The following is a 13575-nucleotide window of genomic DNA, read 5'->3' on the forward strand; positions in this document are numbered from 1 at the left end:
GATAGCATATAGCTGCTGTTGTATGCAGTATTCCCTTTGTTCTTCAGCTTCTAGAACCCCATCATGCCACAGTTTTCGTGAGGAAAGCCCATGTTTTTTTTTTTCCTCTGGAAAAATGTCTAAAAACAAGGGTTCTCGCCCGTGTCCAATGACATGTGGGTATGTTGTCCGAAAAAGATACTCACGAGCACTGCCTGGTGTGTTTAGGGATTGTCCATGCCAAGCTGGCTCAAGCTGGAGCATGTATACACTGGCGGCAGCTTCGCTTAGCGTTTACTCGATGGTGCAGTGGACAGGCATTTCTGGCCTCGGGTGCTGATCCGGATGCCTCCCCGGGAATGGTATCGGTGGATTTGACCGATGCGTGCTTTCATGTCTCAATACACACCTGGATCACAGAAAATTTCTGAGGTTCTCTTTCAAGGGCAATGCATACGAAATTCAGGTCCTGCCTTTCAGGCTGTCCCTAGCGCTGCACATATTCACGAAGTGTGCAAACGCAGCACTGACTTCGCTGCATCATCAAGGCATGAGAGTATTCGCCACTTTGGATGACCTTTTCTTGGCTGCAGACAGCAGGGAACCAGCCCTTGTCTCCCATCTACGAGCTCTGAGATTTTTAATCTCAAAAAGAGCTCCCTGGTTCCGTGTCAGTGGATTTCGTATCTTGGTTTCGAGATTGATTCAGTACAGAACACGGCTATGCTGTCGCTTCAAAGAGCCAAGAATTTTCGCAGCTGCCTGAGTCTTTATCGGCAGGGAAAGTGAGTGTGTTTTCATACAGTGTTGAGGCTGCTGTGGTTGATGGTCTCAATAATAGCAGTTGTTCAGATGGGTCTCCTCTATATGTATGCGTTCCAGAGATGGGAACTGGTCTGGCATTTAAACAGACAAGTGATGATAACCCCAGCGTACGTTTGAGCTATGATCCCCTGGGGATCCCTTGAGAGATGGGATTCCCCTAGGCAGAGTCCCTTGATGACAGATGCATCACTACATAGATGGTGAGCTCTGTGCCAGGGGAACTCTGTAAGGGGAGAATCGTTGACAGCACTAAAAAAGCTATTTGAAATTGTGGGCAGTTCTTCTGGCTCTGAAACACTTCGAGCAGCATCTGCACAGCAACTATATGTTAGACAGAATAGACAACACAACAGTAATATTGTACATAAACAGAGAGGGGGGCAACATGTAGCATGAATGGTGGAGCAGACATCCTGTCCAGAGGAGGACTACAGGTCAGGAAGTGGCGCTTGCACCCAAGAATAGTGGCGCAGATCTGGGACCTGTTCGACAGGGCAGAGGTACATCTTTTTGCGTCTACAAAAAAACGCGCACTGCAGCAGATGGCGCAAGAGTGTGATATCCCATAGTCATGTGTTGTAGCTCAATTCCCTCCTTCTGGGATAAGCATAACTCAATTTTGTTTTCTCCCAAAAGAAAGAATCGACTCTAAATCGCCTTTACGAGTCGTTTTTGTTTCGAATGGTGTCTCGAGTCCTACTGCTTTACAGTTGTACGTCACTAGAAGATACATTTACATAATGCCCGCCTATGTTTTACGTTTTCCACCCTCGTACAACTTGACACGCCCAGAATCACATCATTTTGCCGAGGAGTTCAACACGAAAAGTGGCAAAACTCTTGTTCTAGAAAGATGAGTCAAGTTTCTAGTTTATTTGAACCATCTTGCTCCTCAGAATGAGCACCTGTAAAGACCTGTTCACACGGGACGAATTTCGCGTGCGTTATTCGCCGACGTTTAATGCCTTGTGAATAAACAAAGGGCGCCAATGTGAGTGTCCACACCGACGCGTAAAATGCCACGTGTAAAAGCGTCATTTTTATAAAAACGCCTCGCCTTCGTTTTTTTTAGTTTGACGCGCTGCGTCAAAAATTATCCAACCAATGAGATTGACGCTTTTTCTCACGTGTTTGGAGCTTCTGAGTTACAGTAAAACACAACTTGGGGGCGCTCAAACACAAAACGGTCTTGCCGAGCACACATATGCAACGGCGAAGAAGATATATGCTAAGTAGCATCGCACTGCCAGGAAAAAATAAGACAAGGAAGATGCAAGGCAAGATGAATGTAGAGCTGCTGTTCTCATTGGTGCTCGAACATAAAGAACTATATGACAAACGCGACAGGGACTACAAACATCTTGATAAAAGAAAACTGATATGGATGGAGTGGTATTGCAGAGCAAATTGGCGCCATCTAATGTCAGGGAATGAACTTTCATGTTCACTCGGCTCATCGTCAGCGAAAATCGCTTGGGTGTGAACAGAAAAAACGTGTTGAAAAACGTGCTGACGAATAACGCTCGCTGATATTCGTCCCTGTGTGTATGGGTCTTAAGCATGAATAATTATTGATGTATATATTTTCTACTGGGTGTCTAAAAATATGTAGATTTGTGTTTTATATTGTGTAAGTTTCTGGCTAACTGGTTAACTCGCGTTATCATTGTCTTACTGAAATACTTCTGCTTATCAGCTGTGGGCCTCTATTACCAATCTAAAATTGTCTATAAATGCAGATTGTCTGTCATTCTTAATTCTTTGTGTAATGATAAAGGATGGAACGCGATTTGTTTTGCAAACTTTGTTACATCATCATTCACGTTAGTGCTTGACTAACATGCACCGTTATTGATGCAGTTAAAACAGTTACTGCATGTGTACCTAAAATAAATTAGAAATACACACACACGGGTTTGTTGATGGACATCCACTTTCTAATGTTGATAGTAAGAAGTAAACATCTGTACGTCAAACTGAGTAGCGTTTCAGTGAGAAACGTCCTGCTCAATTCGTCCTTGCGATGTAGGTTCGGGTTGAATAAGTTCTTCAAATGTTGGTGAAATCGGTGTCATAGTTACTTCCTTTACAGTGAACAATTACTGAGAACTGAGGAAGCCTCGTGAGCTGAAGTGTTGTTGGAAATGGGTCTTCCGACGCTTGCTGTAATCGGTTGACCAATCACAACAGACTGGGCCGTCTGGCCATTAGAGCAGAGTAGCTCATGGGAAAGGAGGGATTTAGAGGGACTGATTCATCCATCGAGTTGTTTGAGAATCATTGAACAATGTGGTGATGTGCAATGTAAATTATGAGAAAATGAAAGTTTTTTGTTTTAACTTTTTGACGCAACTTTAAAATAGCATAATAGGGGTACTATCATGGCAGAGATTTTTCCAAGCCTGTTCCTTGTGCTACCTCAGGTTTGACACTAGAGATATAAGCAAACACTTGCTTTACAGCCTGTTTCCGCCTTTTGAGTAGAACAATAAAAGCTAATAGACTTTGCTCACTGTTCACTATTGTTTCTCTTTATTGCAGGGGCGTAGCCAGAATTTTATTTTTGGGGGGTCCCGTCTTTAAATGAGGGGGCAACATTATTTATATATACTGTATATCAAGTTGATCTTTCCGTGCTTTTTAAAAAAAAGTGTAATATTGTACTTTGAGTTTGAGTGCCTGCCATTGTCACGGCATATTAACTCTCACGCAAAGATGAAGATGACAGCGTACGTTATGCGCAACACGTTATATAAACAAATCAAGTTTGAAAATAAGCTGCATTTTACCGCGCAGCATTTTGATTGGTCAATCTATCAATCCTAATAAAACAACTTTTTTTTTTTTTAAGCAATCAAAAAAAATCTGAGGGGACCACCCATGTAAATGAGGGGGCCTAGGCCCACCCAGGCCCCCTCGTGGCTACGCCACTGCTTTATTGTGACTTCATCTTTCACAATTGCGAGTTCATTTCACACAATTGCAGCTTTATTTCACATTCTTCAACTTTATATCTGGTTTTTAAAGTTAATACTCACTTTTGCGTCTATTTCTCAGTATTGGAGAGTTTTTTTGATAATTGTGAAAGAAAAAAGGTACTAAAGCTGTCACTGGGGCGGTACCAATATGCACCCTTTAGGTAGAAAAGTGTACCTTTTGAAAAGGTACCACCCCAGTGACCGCTTTTATACCTTTTTGTCTGAGATTGTTTTTCTGTACCTCAAGATCCTCCGCATTCTGCGACTGTTTATATTTCATATTTTTCAATGTTATCTCTTGTAATCTTGCAAAAAGTTTATATTATTTTTTACTCTGCGGTGTAAACATGCTTCCATAGAGATCAGATGAAATCAGGTAACTAACAGTTTTTAGTCAATTGATTTATCCTGTGGTGGGATTCAATGTCTACACCTTTAAATGCTTTTCAAGTTGTGCCAATGTGATACTTTGTTTAGAAAGTGTTTTATCAGAAGTGAGTCCTTGTGTTATAGGGGCATATTTCAGATAACGGATAGTGTTGTTGTACAACACTTTGCAAAAGATAAGAGAGTGTGAAAAATGTTTGAGACGTTACATAACTAACTGCTATAGGGTTATTATAAAATGACACTTTATTTAATCATTTATTTGACATGCTTTCTTATCTTTCTGGAGGCTAGCATTTGTTTGATGATTTAATGTCCAATAGCCTTCTGAATAATCCGTCTCAAGAAACGTCTCAAAAGATCGCAACCTTCCAGAGTGTTGCAGCAGTTTTGTTAATGATCTTCAGCAGGTCTGGATCTGTCTGCCTTGAGTCATGACAGAATGCTCTGTTCCAGTCTAGCTTTTTACTAGAAGAATACAACTGTAGGCAATGCTTTTTTTACTGCTAGGGTCTGAACGTCAACAGCTATAAAATGATTTATTGCTACCAGCCTCCTTCTTTGTTTCATTTTTTATGGAGGTCATAGAGGGTTCTAGTTCTCTCTGTCTGTGTTTTTATATAGGCCTTTCATTAGTTGTTATAGAGGGAGATTAAATGCATATAATTTGATAGACAACTAATATTAAGTTGGATTAAATGCTTTAGCGCCAAGAGAAGTGATGCGTCTCTGGCCTCTGTTTTAGATATAACAATTTTTTACTTTAAATGAGCTGTATGCAAGAAATGTATTTCAATTAAACATAAACATTCATACACTGCTCTACAGTAATTTGAAAGTGATTGCAGTACCAGTTTTGGCCACAATCTTGCATACGACTCCTTTAAAAAAAAATTATTAATGAAATGAAATTTCATTACATTTGTATACTTTTCACTATATTCTATTACATTCTGGATTATGTCTCAAATGCAACAGGCCACGTTTTACAAGCAAGCATGATGTATACAATCCAAGAGCTAATTTGGATTGTATTTCCTGGTTTTCTATGTAGCCTCAGTCATATGAAGCAGTAGAGCCAGTAGACCTGGATGAGTTCCTGATGTCACAGATACGCAGTGGAGATCCCGAGCTCATGCAGGAGCTGGGGGAGTTTCCTGACGACAACCTGGAGGTGGAGCTGGTGGAGAGGGAATGCAGGACCATCCGCCCCTCTGTCGCGGAGGAAGGGTAGGTGCTGCTTGGTGGTCCCTGTTGGGGTTGAGAAGGTCAACTAGATGAATTTCAGTGTTTGTACTCTACAACTCCTTTTAAACTTGTGCCGTTGACTTACCTATAATACAGTCTAGGTTGGCAGTTCACTAGGTTTAGAGTAGAAATCGGTCAAATTTCAGCTTGGGTTCTACTGAAAAATGGTGGCATTTGGTAAACAAACATTTATACATCTGTTCATTCAACAGGAAACTGTGGTCACAAGTATGTATTGTTTGCACACATTAATTATTTTCATTTTCAATTGAAAAACGCATAACTGCTCAAAACCGAGATGGAAATTTATGTAATGCTACAGAAAAATCATGATCCTAACCTTTATCTCTGTACCAAAATCCCAGGTGGTGAGACAGTAATTCAGCTTTCCAAAAACTATTAAATAATATTGGTATCTAGGACACCATGAGCCCCGAGACTGTAGTGTTCACTGTAATTAAAAAAAAAATATATCTTAGGTTAAATGATAAAAAAATATATCTTAGCTTAGCTTAATATGAATAAAAAGTGCTCATAATCAGCTGTTGAGATAGTATTCTCAGTTAAAACGAATTGAGGCTTGGACCTGGAAACAGTGTTCCTCGCTTCATGACTTCACGGATAATGTGTATATTTGTGTGTCTCCAGAGTGGAGCTGGATTCCCATGTGAGGGATTGTGTTCAGAGTTACACGCAGCCCTGGCTAGTGGTTAGCAGAAGGTAAATCTCCAGACTTCATTTCCTGTCCCCTCCTCAGGGCTGAATTTGAAATACATGAATAAATGACATCAGACACACAGACACTATAATTATTGTATGTTTCTTATTCGCAGAACTCAGGGTTATGGATGGATAGCGTACTCGGAGAGGACAGACGCTAACAAATTATTACAGAGACAGACGTTTGAGTCTGACGTTCAGCCTGACAAACAAGACCAACTGGTAAGCACAGTTTATAAAACATTTCCTCTTATATACAACTGCTATTTTACAACAACAAAGCAGCTAATTGGGATTTTTATACACATTGTTATTGGTGTCACTCAAGTACACCATCCAACCCCATGGACACTAATCTTCCTCTTTTTTGCTATTGTAATTATTATTATTATATTAAAGCGATAAAATGTGTCACCACCCACCATTATATAGCCACTTCACACAGAGTCTTCTTGATCCCAGACTATTGCCATAGAAAATTGCTAGAGTGAACTAAAAAGAAAGTTTATGTTTGTCAAGGAACAAAGGAAGGATGAAAAATTTCTGAAAGGGGCATATGTGTGTTCAATCCCAAACAATACAAATCAATTTCCAGAAATAAACAGATGAGAAGAATGAGGATAAAATATGCAGAATCTTTTTTTCCTGTTCGTCCCTATGACCACCACCTTGGCTCTATCCCACCCCATTTGTCAGGGTCCAGTGACAAAATGAGGCATGAATATTCATTCTGTCTTCACTGCTTCCGTCCCATGCAGCTTTGCCAAGATTTAATTATCCTAACCACAAAGATTTGTTTCACTCCATGTATTTTTCATGAGTTTAGATTGCGAGTCTGCGGGAACACCAAAATCTTCTCTTAGTTTCGGATCCTTTAAAGGGCCTCTGCATTCACTGCAGGGGTTATTAGCAATCCAGAGGAGTACCAAAGACCCCGCAAGCCAGCTCTCTTCTGTGATGTGTGTCTTTAAGCAAGTAGATTAAGAATACAAATGGTACAGGAAGGTCTATTACACAGGCTAGACGCAATGTATGATGGGAACTCTACATGATGCCTACTATCAGAGCTCGTGCATATGGTTCTTATATTTGGCGATTAACTGAAATCTCTCCTAGGGTTTTGAGAATTCATCCATCTCAAAGGCTTATGATCTTCCTGGAAAAAAGCATTAGTCTCAGAATTATACATAGCTCCTCTGCTCTAATTCACATTCAGCTATGTGGTATTCCTAGTTCAGTCAGTAATCAAAAGACATACGATTGGGAAATAGTCAACTCTTTGTGCCTTTTTGTTTTTTCATTATACTTTTGACTATAAAGAGTGTCAAATAAGGGAAGTGAATGAATGAACTTAATCTGAACCATCGCTTTTAGCTTGTATATGCAAGAATATTTGCTCTCAATGGGGTCATGACATGAGAAATCAAATTTTTTGACATATAAGAGGTCTTTGTACTATTAAAACATCCTGCAAATTTCATAGCTTAAAACGTCCTTCATAGCTTAAAATTTGTATTCGTTTGGCCTCCTGTGCTTCCCCAGGCCCCAGATTGAAAACCATAAGATCTCTCCATATATCCTCTCCTGTCCCTCAGGAAAAGTCACCGTCCCTGCCAGCACTATGTGATACAACACGAACCACCCTCACAAGCTCGGACTTCAACTTACGGGCTCTGCAGCCGGATCGTCGCGTGGAGAGTCTGTTGCGCTTCAGCAGCCCGGAGGAACTGGATCGCTTCAACCAGGAGGCCAGACATTGCAACCGATACGCCGAGCTCTTTGGCCTCTACCCACCTTTGGATGAGGTGCAGCACTTGCTTTAAATATAGTGTTTTTTTTGTGAATATAAGTAACATTGACTAAATATTATCTTCAATCTACCTATGAATGTGTACAGGAGGACGCAGTTGCAATTCGGCCCATTCCTGACTGTCCCAAGGAACACTTTGGGCAGAGGATACTAGTGCGATGTCAGACCATAAAGTAATACTTCTTCACTGTCCACTATTATTTATTATTTTCTCTGAATGTTTAAACTTGAGACCTTCTTTTCTTCTATTTGCAACTTTATACCTCACAATGTGATTTAACTTCATATTTTAAACCATTATATCTCATTATAAATTACCTGTTTCAGTTTTTACTTTGAGGTTGAAATGCTCTACATGATTTAAAGGGGACATAATTCACATTTTTAGCCCTTAAATGCATTTTGTTGTATATTTGGAGTGTTTATAAGTACAGAAAAGTTGAAATTATTCTCTTCAGGTGCTTTGTTTATATTCGTTTATATTCTGGTTTGGTCATATTTTGCAACCTGTTCCGATTTTTCTGTTTTCTATGACGTTTTTTGAACTATCACGTCACAGTATTTGCAGCGGAACTGACAAATAAGGACATTGACTACCGGCCCAACACTTCGAGCAATCCGCCGTTTTTATTTCTCGCTCCGATTTTGTAGTCCAAGCTCAATGATGCAGAAGTTACGAGAGGGTATAGTAAGTCAAAATGTTTTAAATGTTGCTTGTTTTAAGAAGAGAAATAATCGACTTTCACTTATAACACAATACAGTTACATACCATTGCAATTCATCCATATGAAGACGTTGCTCTGCAGGTTTGTCGTCCTCTTTTTCAACTCGCTCTCTCCTGCTTAACATATAAGGCTTGATGGACAAGTATTCCATTGTTGATATTTTGTTAACGTGTGAGTAAAAATGTTCTGTGAAGCTATATAATCGTATATCTGTAATTGAACTACAAAAATGGCCGAACGGGGTGGAGTTGAACCGAGTGTGAACTCAGCAACCTGGAGAGCAGACAGGGTATGACGCATCTCTTTTGCATTTAAAGAGACCGCTCCAAAACAAGTTGCTCACAGACGCACAACAGAAAAGGGGTAGAATTGGGGCCTGGGGAGCCATAAAAATGAGGAATTCAGACCCAAGCATTGCAGTTTCGCTTTATATACTGTAGACCACAAATGTATGATTTATATGTACAAAGGAACGATTTAAAAGCATGATATGTACCCTTTAAATGAGGTTTTGAGAGAATGTTTTTCCTTCTACAGATTTGAGATTGAAATTGAGCCTCTCTTTGCAACCATGGCCCTCTATGACGCAAAAGAGAAGAAGAAGGTCAGTTTCTGATGGTTATCTTAAGAGCTTTGAATAAAAAAACTAAAATATGTGGTATATTTCTGTATTTAGACCCTTTTGCTTAAGCTGGGGAGAGATAATAAATATTCTTCCTGTCAGTGTTTTTTCTGTTAGTCCTCCCACATTCCTCGACTTTAGTCTGAACAAAGATGGATATTTATGAGATTTTTCATTATCCAATGCCATAAACTTTGTTTTGTTAAATCAACATCCTTGGACTTTAATTTCTCTGTTTCTTTCTTAGTCTGTGTAAACATATAAAACAACTTGGTTATAAAGCAGAAATGGGTCACAAAATATAATCTGAACAGTTCAGACCGAGTTCTGTAAAACCAGTGAACATTAAACTGTACAGCAAATTTAAGAATGTCTTTGACTGACAGTCATGGATCTTAAGGAATTCGTGAGTTATAATGTTAACTGTAAATGCAGTGGCATGTGTATTTTCATATTAAATGGACAGACAGCAGATATATTTGGGAGGAATGTCCTGAAGTATTACATTAATCCTCTTTAGCTTTAGCTTTCACTGAAGAAGGTTAATACACGAGACAGACCAGATGATTCATGCTAAATAGGGACTTTATGCATGTTTTTTGCATGGTTTGGTATAGACTAGAGAGTGTTTTGGAATGGGAGGAATTACCCATTTTACAATGTTGAGGAAAAAAAAACAATTTAAGATTCCTGATATGCCCGTTTAAGGCTTTGTTCACAATATTGAAGATGACTTTTGTCAGATTGAGTGAAATTTAGAGTTCATTTAGGGGGAAACTATGCTAATGTGACTATTAGTGAACTGTGTTTCAATTCTGATTTGGTTCACACTGTCTGAATTATAAGGAAGTATTTTTGTTCATTATGCACCACAATTTCCCTTCTGTTTCTTCAGTGATATGCTAATATATATATATATATATATATATATATATATATTTTTTTTTTCTATTTTTTTTTTTTTCAGATTTCAGAGAACTTCCATTTTGACCTGAACTCAGATCAGATGAAGGGTTTCCTGCGACCCCACACTCCCAACATTGACACCTCCACTTTGGCCAGATCTGCAATTTTCTCCATCTCCTACCCCTCTCCAGACATTTATCTGGTCATTAAGGTAGTTTTGAGTAAATTTCTAGGACTAGACCATTTTAGAAATTGATAAAATGTGTAAATTGATTATCTTGAAATTACTTTATCATCTGGTTTTGTTGGTTTTTGAATATATATTTTAGCAACAAGTGACAAACCAATATATTGCCCAGTCTGAATAATCCACAGGTATCTGACCATTTTGAGACTTTGTCAGTTAATAATAATCATTTTATTTATTTATTTTTTTTCAGTGAAGAGTGGGTACATTTTTAAAAATAGTTTTTGAAAGGCTTGAAATTAAACATAAATTCTTAGTAAAAACAGTAATATTCTGGAGTATTATTACAATATGAAAAAAGTGTGTGTATATATATATATATATATATATATATATATATATATATATATATATATGAAGAGTTCAGATGCAAAAGCCTCTAAATGCCATTTTAAATGTTCTTCTTAAAGGACCATTTTTATCAAGCTTGTATATTTAAGTTCAGTAATTTCACTTAAATGACAATTAATAGGTAATCTTCATTGCCATTTAAGTGAAATTACTGAACTTAAATATACAAGCTTGATAAAAATGATCATTTTAGAAGAAAATTTCAAATGGCACTTAGAGGCTTTTGCATCTGAACTCTTCATATATATAAATTTGAAATTAAATATATAAAATCTAATTTATTAAAAAAAAATTCTCCATTAAAGTCTGTATTGACACATTTAAACAAACTGAATGCATCCTTACTGAATAAAAGTATTATTTTTTTTTTAGAAGAAAATGTTGCTGGCCCCAAACAAATGTTAGTGTATGTGTGTGTATTATTTTTGATCAGTAGATTTCAGTCCATATCAGGTCCAATAGTATCGATAGTGATGATTCCCATAATAGTAGAAATTATTATGGAGATGATGATAATGGTGTTGTGTAAAATAGTTTTATTAATAGTGTTGTGTATGTGTAGATTGAGAAGGTTCTTCAGCAAGGAGAGATCGGGGATTGTGCCGAACCATATATGGTATTGAAGGAGAGTGATACTACAAAGGTAACAACTGAAAATTTTACTTTCTCTCATTGTTAATGTGCACAACATGGCCAAAAGTATGCTGACAACATACTTGGCCATAAAGTGTGTATAATTTAGTCAATTATTTCTCAAATTACATTGATCTGCATTATTTCACTAAGGAGAAATCTTATGATAAATCAAACCACTATATTTTTATGAAGCTTCATCCTTTTTCTGTGTCCTTCAGAACAGAGAGAAGCTGGATAAGTTGAAGAATCAGGCAGAGGGGTTTTGTCACAGACTGGGCCGCTACAGGATGCCATTTGCCTTCGCTACGGTGAACATCATGAGTGCCATCAACTCCACACTGGAACGAGACACAAGTGACACAGACAGTATAAATGGTAAGATATCAAATGGATGAATACCAGTGGTTTATTAACATAAAGCATCACCCTGCAAAAATGTTAATCCATAATTATGTACAATTTTGAATTTTGCCACAGGCAGGAGTGGTACGGAAAAGAAATCATTGCCCAGACGTAACTCTGACAGATTCAGCGTGATGGAGGACAACTATGTCCTGTCTGGCTTTAAACCAGCTGTCACAATGTGCACGTTCATCAAGCAGGTATTGCTTGCACAATTCAGAGTTAATAGAATGATCAAAAAAACATTTAGTGGGACTGTGAAAAAAGGCTTTTCCACACTACCTTTTGAAAGTTTGGGGTCAGTAAGAAGTCTGATTTAGTGTTCAGGTAATGTTCATGTTATGATCAATGCTGAAAACAATTGTGCTGTGCAAACAATTGTGCAACCATTTTTTTCTGAATTATTTGAATTATTTGAAGTTAATGCATCATTGCTGAATAAAAGTATTAATTTTCTGAAAGAAAAGAAAAGTTTTTTTGTTTCAGAGGCAGAAAAATTTAATGCTTTTTCATGAAAGTTCAATGATGATTTGTTCAATAATATCAATTACAATTTTTCATCAACAGTTGCTCATTTCAGAACATTGCTTTTGCTGTGAATTAGCATTGAAAAAAAAATTTGCTGTTCACCTTGACTTCATTTTTCCATTCTTCACATTCTCCTGATTAAATGGTGCCTGCGTTTTTCAGCTAGCTCTAGATACTATCTCTGCATTTTTGCAACATTTATCATCTAAACTCTCCATTAAAGAATCCAGACACATTTGTAAAGATGTTTATTATGTGAAATATGTGCCGGCAGGAAGGAGAGCGTCTGAGCGATGAGGACCTGTTCAAGTTCCTGACAGACATCAAGAGGTCGTCCAGTCAGCGACGTGTTAAACTCATACCTGGTGAGCAGATGTCTCGAGTGTGCCTTTTTGCTGCCCACTTTTTCCACAGAAAAAGTCATTTGTGTAAAAGTTGAAAACCTTAACCTACATCATATATGTATGTGGTTTGATAGGCTATCTGAAACTGGAAGTGTCTCCAGTGCCAGAGATTGTACCTGGGTGCCTGTCCCCTGAACTGATTCCAGTCAAGCCTGTGTCTGAGAAAAATCAACGGCCGATTAAAGAGGTGCTGGAGTTCCCTTCCAGTGAAGTCTATGTGCCTCACAATATATACCGGTAATCCCCCCCTCTCTCTCCCTCTCTCAGACACACACACACTTTCTCACACATGTTTTGGTTTTGGTATCTCTGTGAGGACTCGCCATAGACATAATGACTTTTATATTGCACAAACTGTATATTTCTTTCCCTAACCCTAAAGCTACATATAGAAAACATTTTGAATCTTTACATTTTCAAATAAGCATCATTTTGCATGTTTATTAATCCATTTTCCTTGTGGGGACATTCAGTCAATTTAGGTTAAACACACACATGCCCGTGAATTGTCAAGCTGAGCTCCAGCCGAAATGGATTGCACTGATTAATCAGTAATCTTGAATAAATCTAAGTTTTAAGTAGTAATGTTTGTTAGAATTTGGAGGGCAGAACTGTGGTTGATTCTAGTCATTCATTGACTATGAAAACAAATAGGTTGGGTGCATGAAAAACTTTTTGCATATCAGTGTTGCCAGGTCTCATAAGAAAAACAAGCAATCTGGTTTTACAAAACAAGCCTGAAGAAACTTGCCTCACCTACAAAATCGGCCCTGTTTTGGGGGCTTTACGGATTATTTAAATCATGG

General features: G+C 38.1%; 1 protein-coding gene across 3 annotated transcripts in view; it reads left to right on the forward strand.

Moving 5' to 3' along the window:
* The window catches only part of dock8 (dedicator of cytokinesis 8), a 58186-nt gene that overhangs the window by 18919 nt on the left and 25692 nt on the right, over nt 1–13575 (forward strand). For all 3 annotated transcript variants that reach the window (XM_039679887.2, XM_039679894.2, XM_039679900.2), the window contains 12 exons: nt 5224–5399; nt 6066–6137; nt 6251–6359; nt 7733–7942; nt 8035–8120; nt 9211–9277; nt 10263–10412; nt 11362–11442; nt 11654–11810; nt 11913–12037; nt 12640–12730; nt 12844–13006. In XM_039679887.2, the coding sequence (XP_039535821.2) occupies nt 5224–5399; nt 6066–6137; nt 6251–6359; nt 7733–7942; nt 8035–8120; nt 9211–9277; nt 10263–10412; nt 11362–11442; nt 11654–11810; nt 11913–12037; nt 12640–12730; nt 12844–13006 (1487 nt within the window). The remainder of the gene's footprint in view (nt 1–5223; nt 5400–6065; nt 6138–6250; nt 6360–7732; nt 7943–8034; nt 8121–9210; nt 9278–10262; nt 10413–11361; nt 11443–11653; nt 11811–11912; nt 12038–12639; nt 12731–12843; nt 13007–13575) is intronic.

This window comes from Pimephales promelas, chromosome 14, assembly GCF_988280905.1.
Source record: "Pimephales promelas chromosome 14, fPimPro1.hap1.1, whole genome shotgun sequence".
Classification (NCBI taxonomy): domain Eukaryota; kingdom Metazoa; phylum Chordata; class Actinopteri; order Cypriniformes; family Leuciscidae; genus Pimephales; species Pimephales promelas.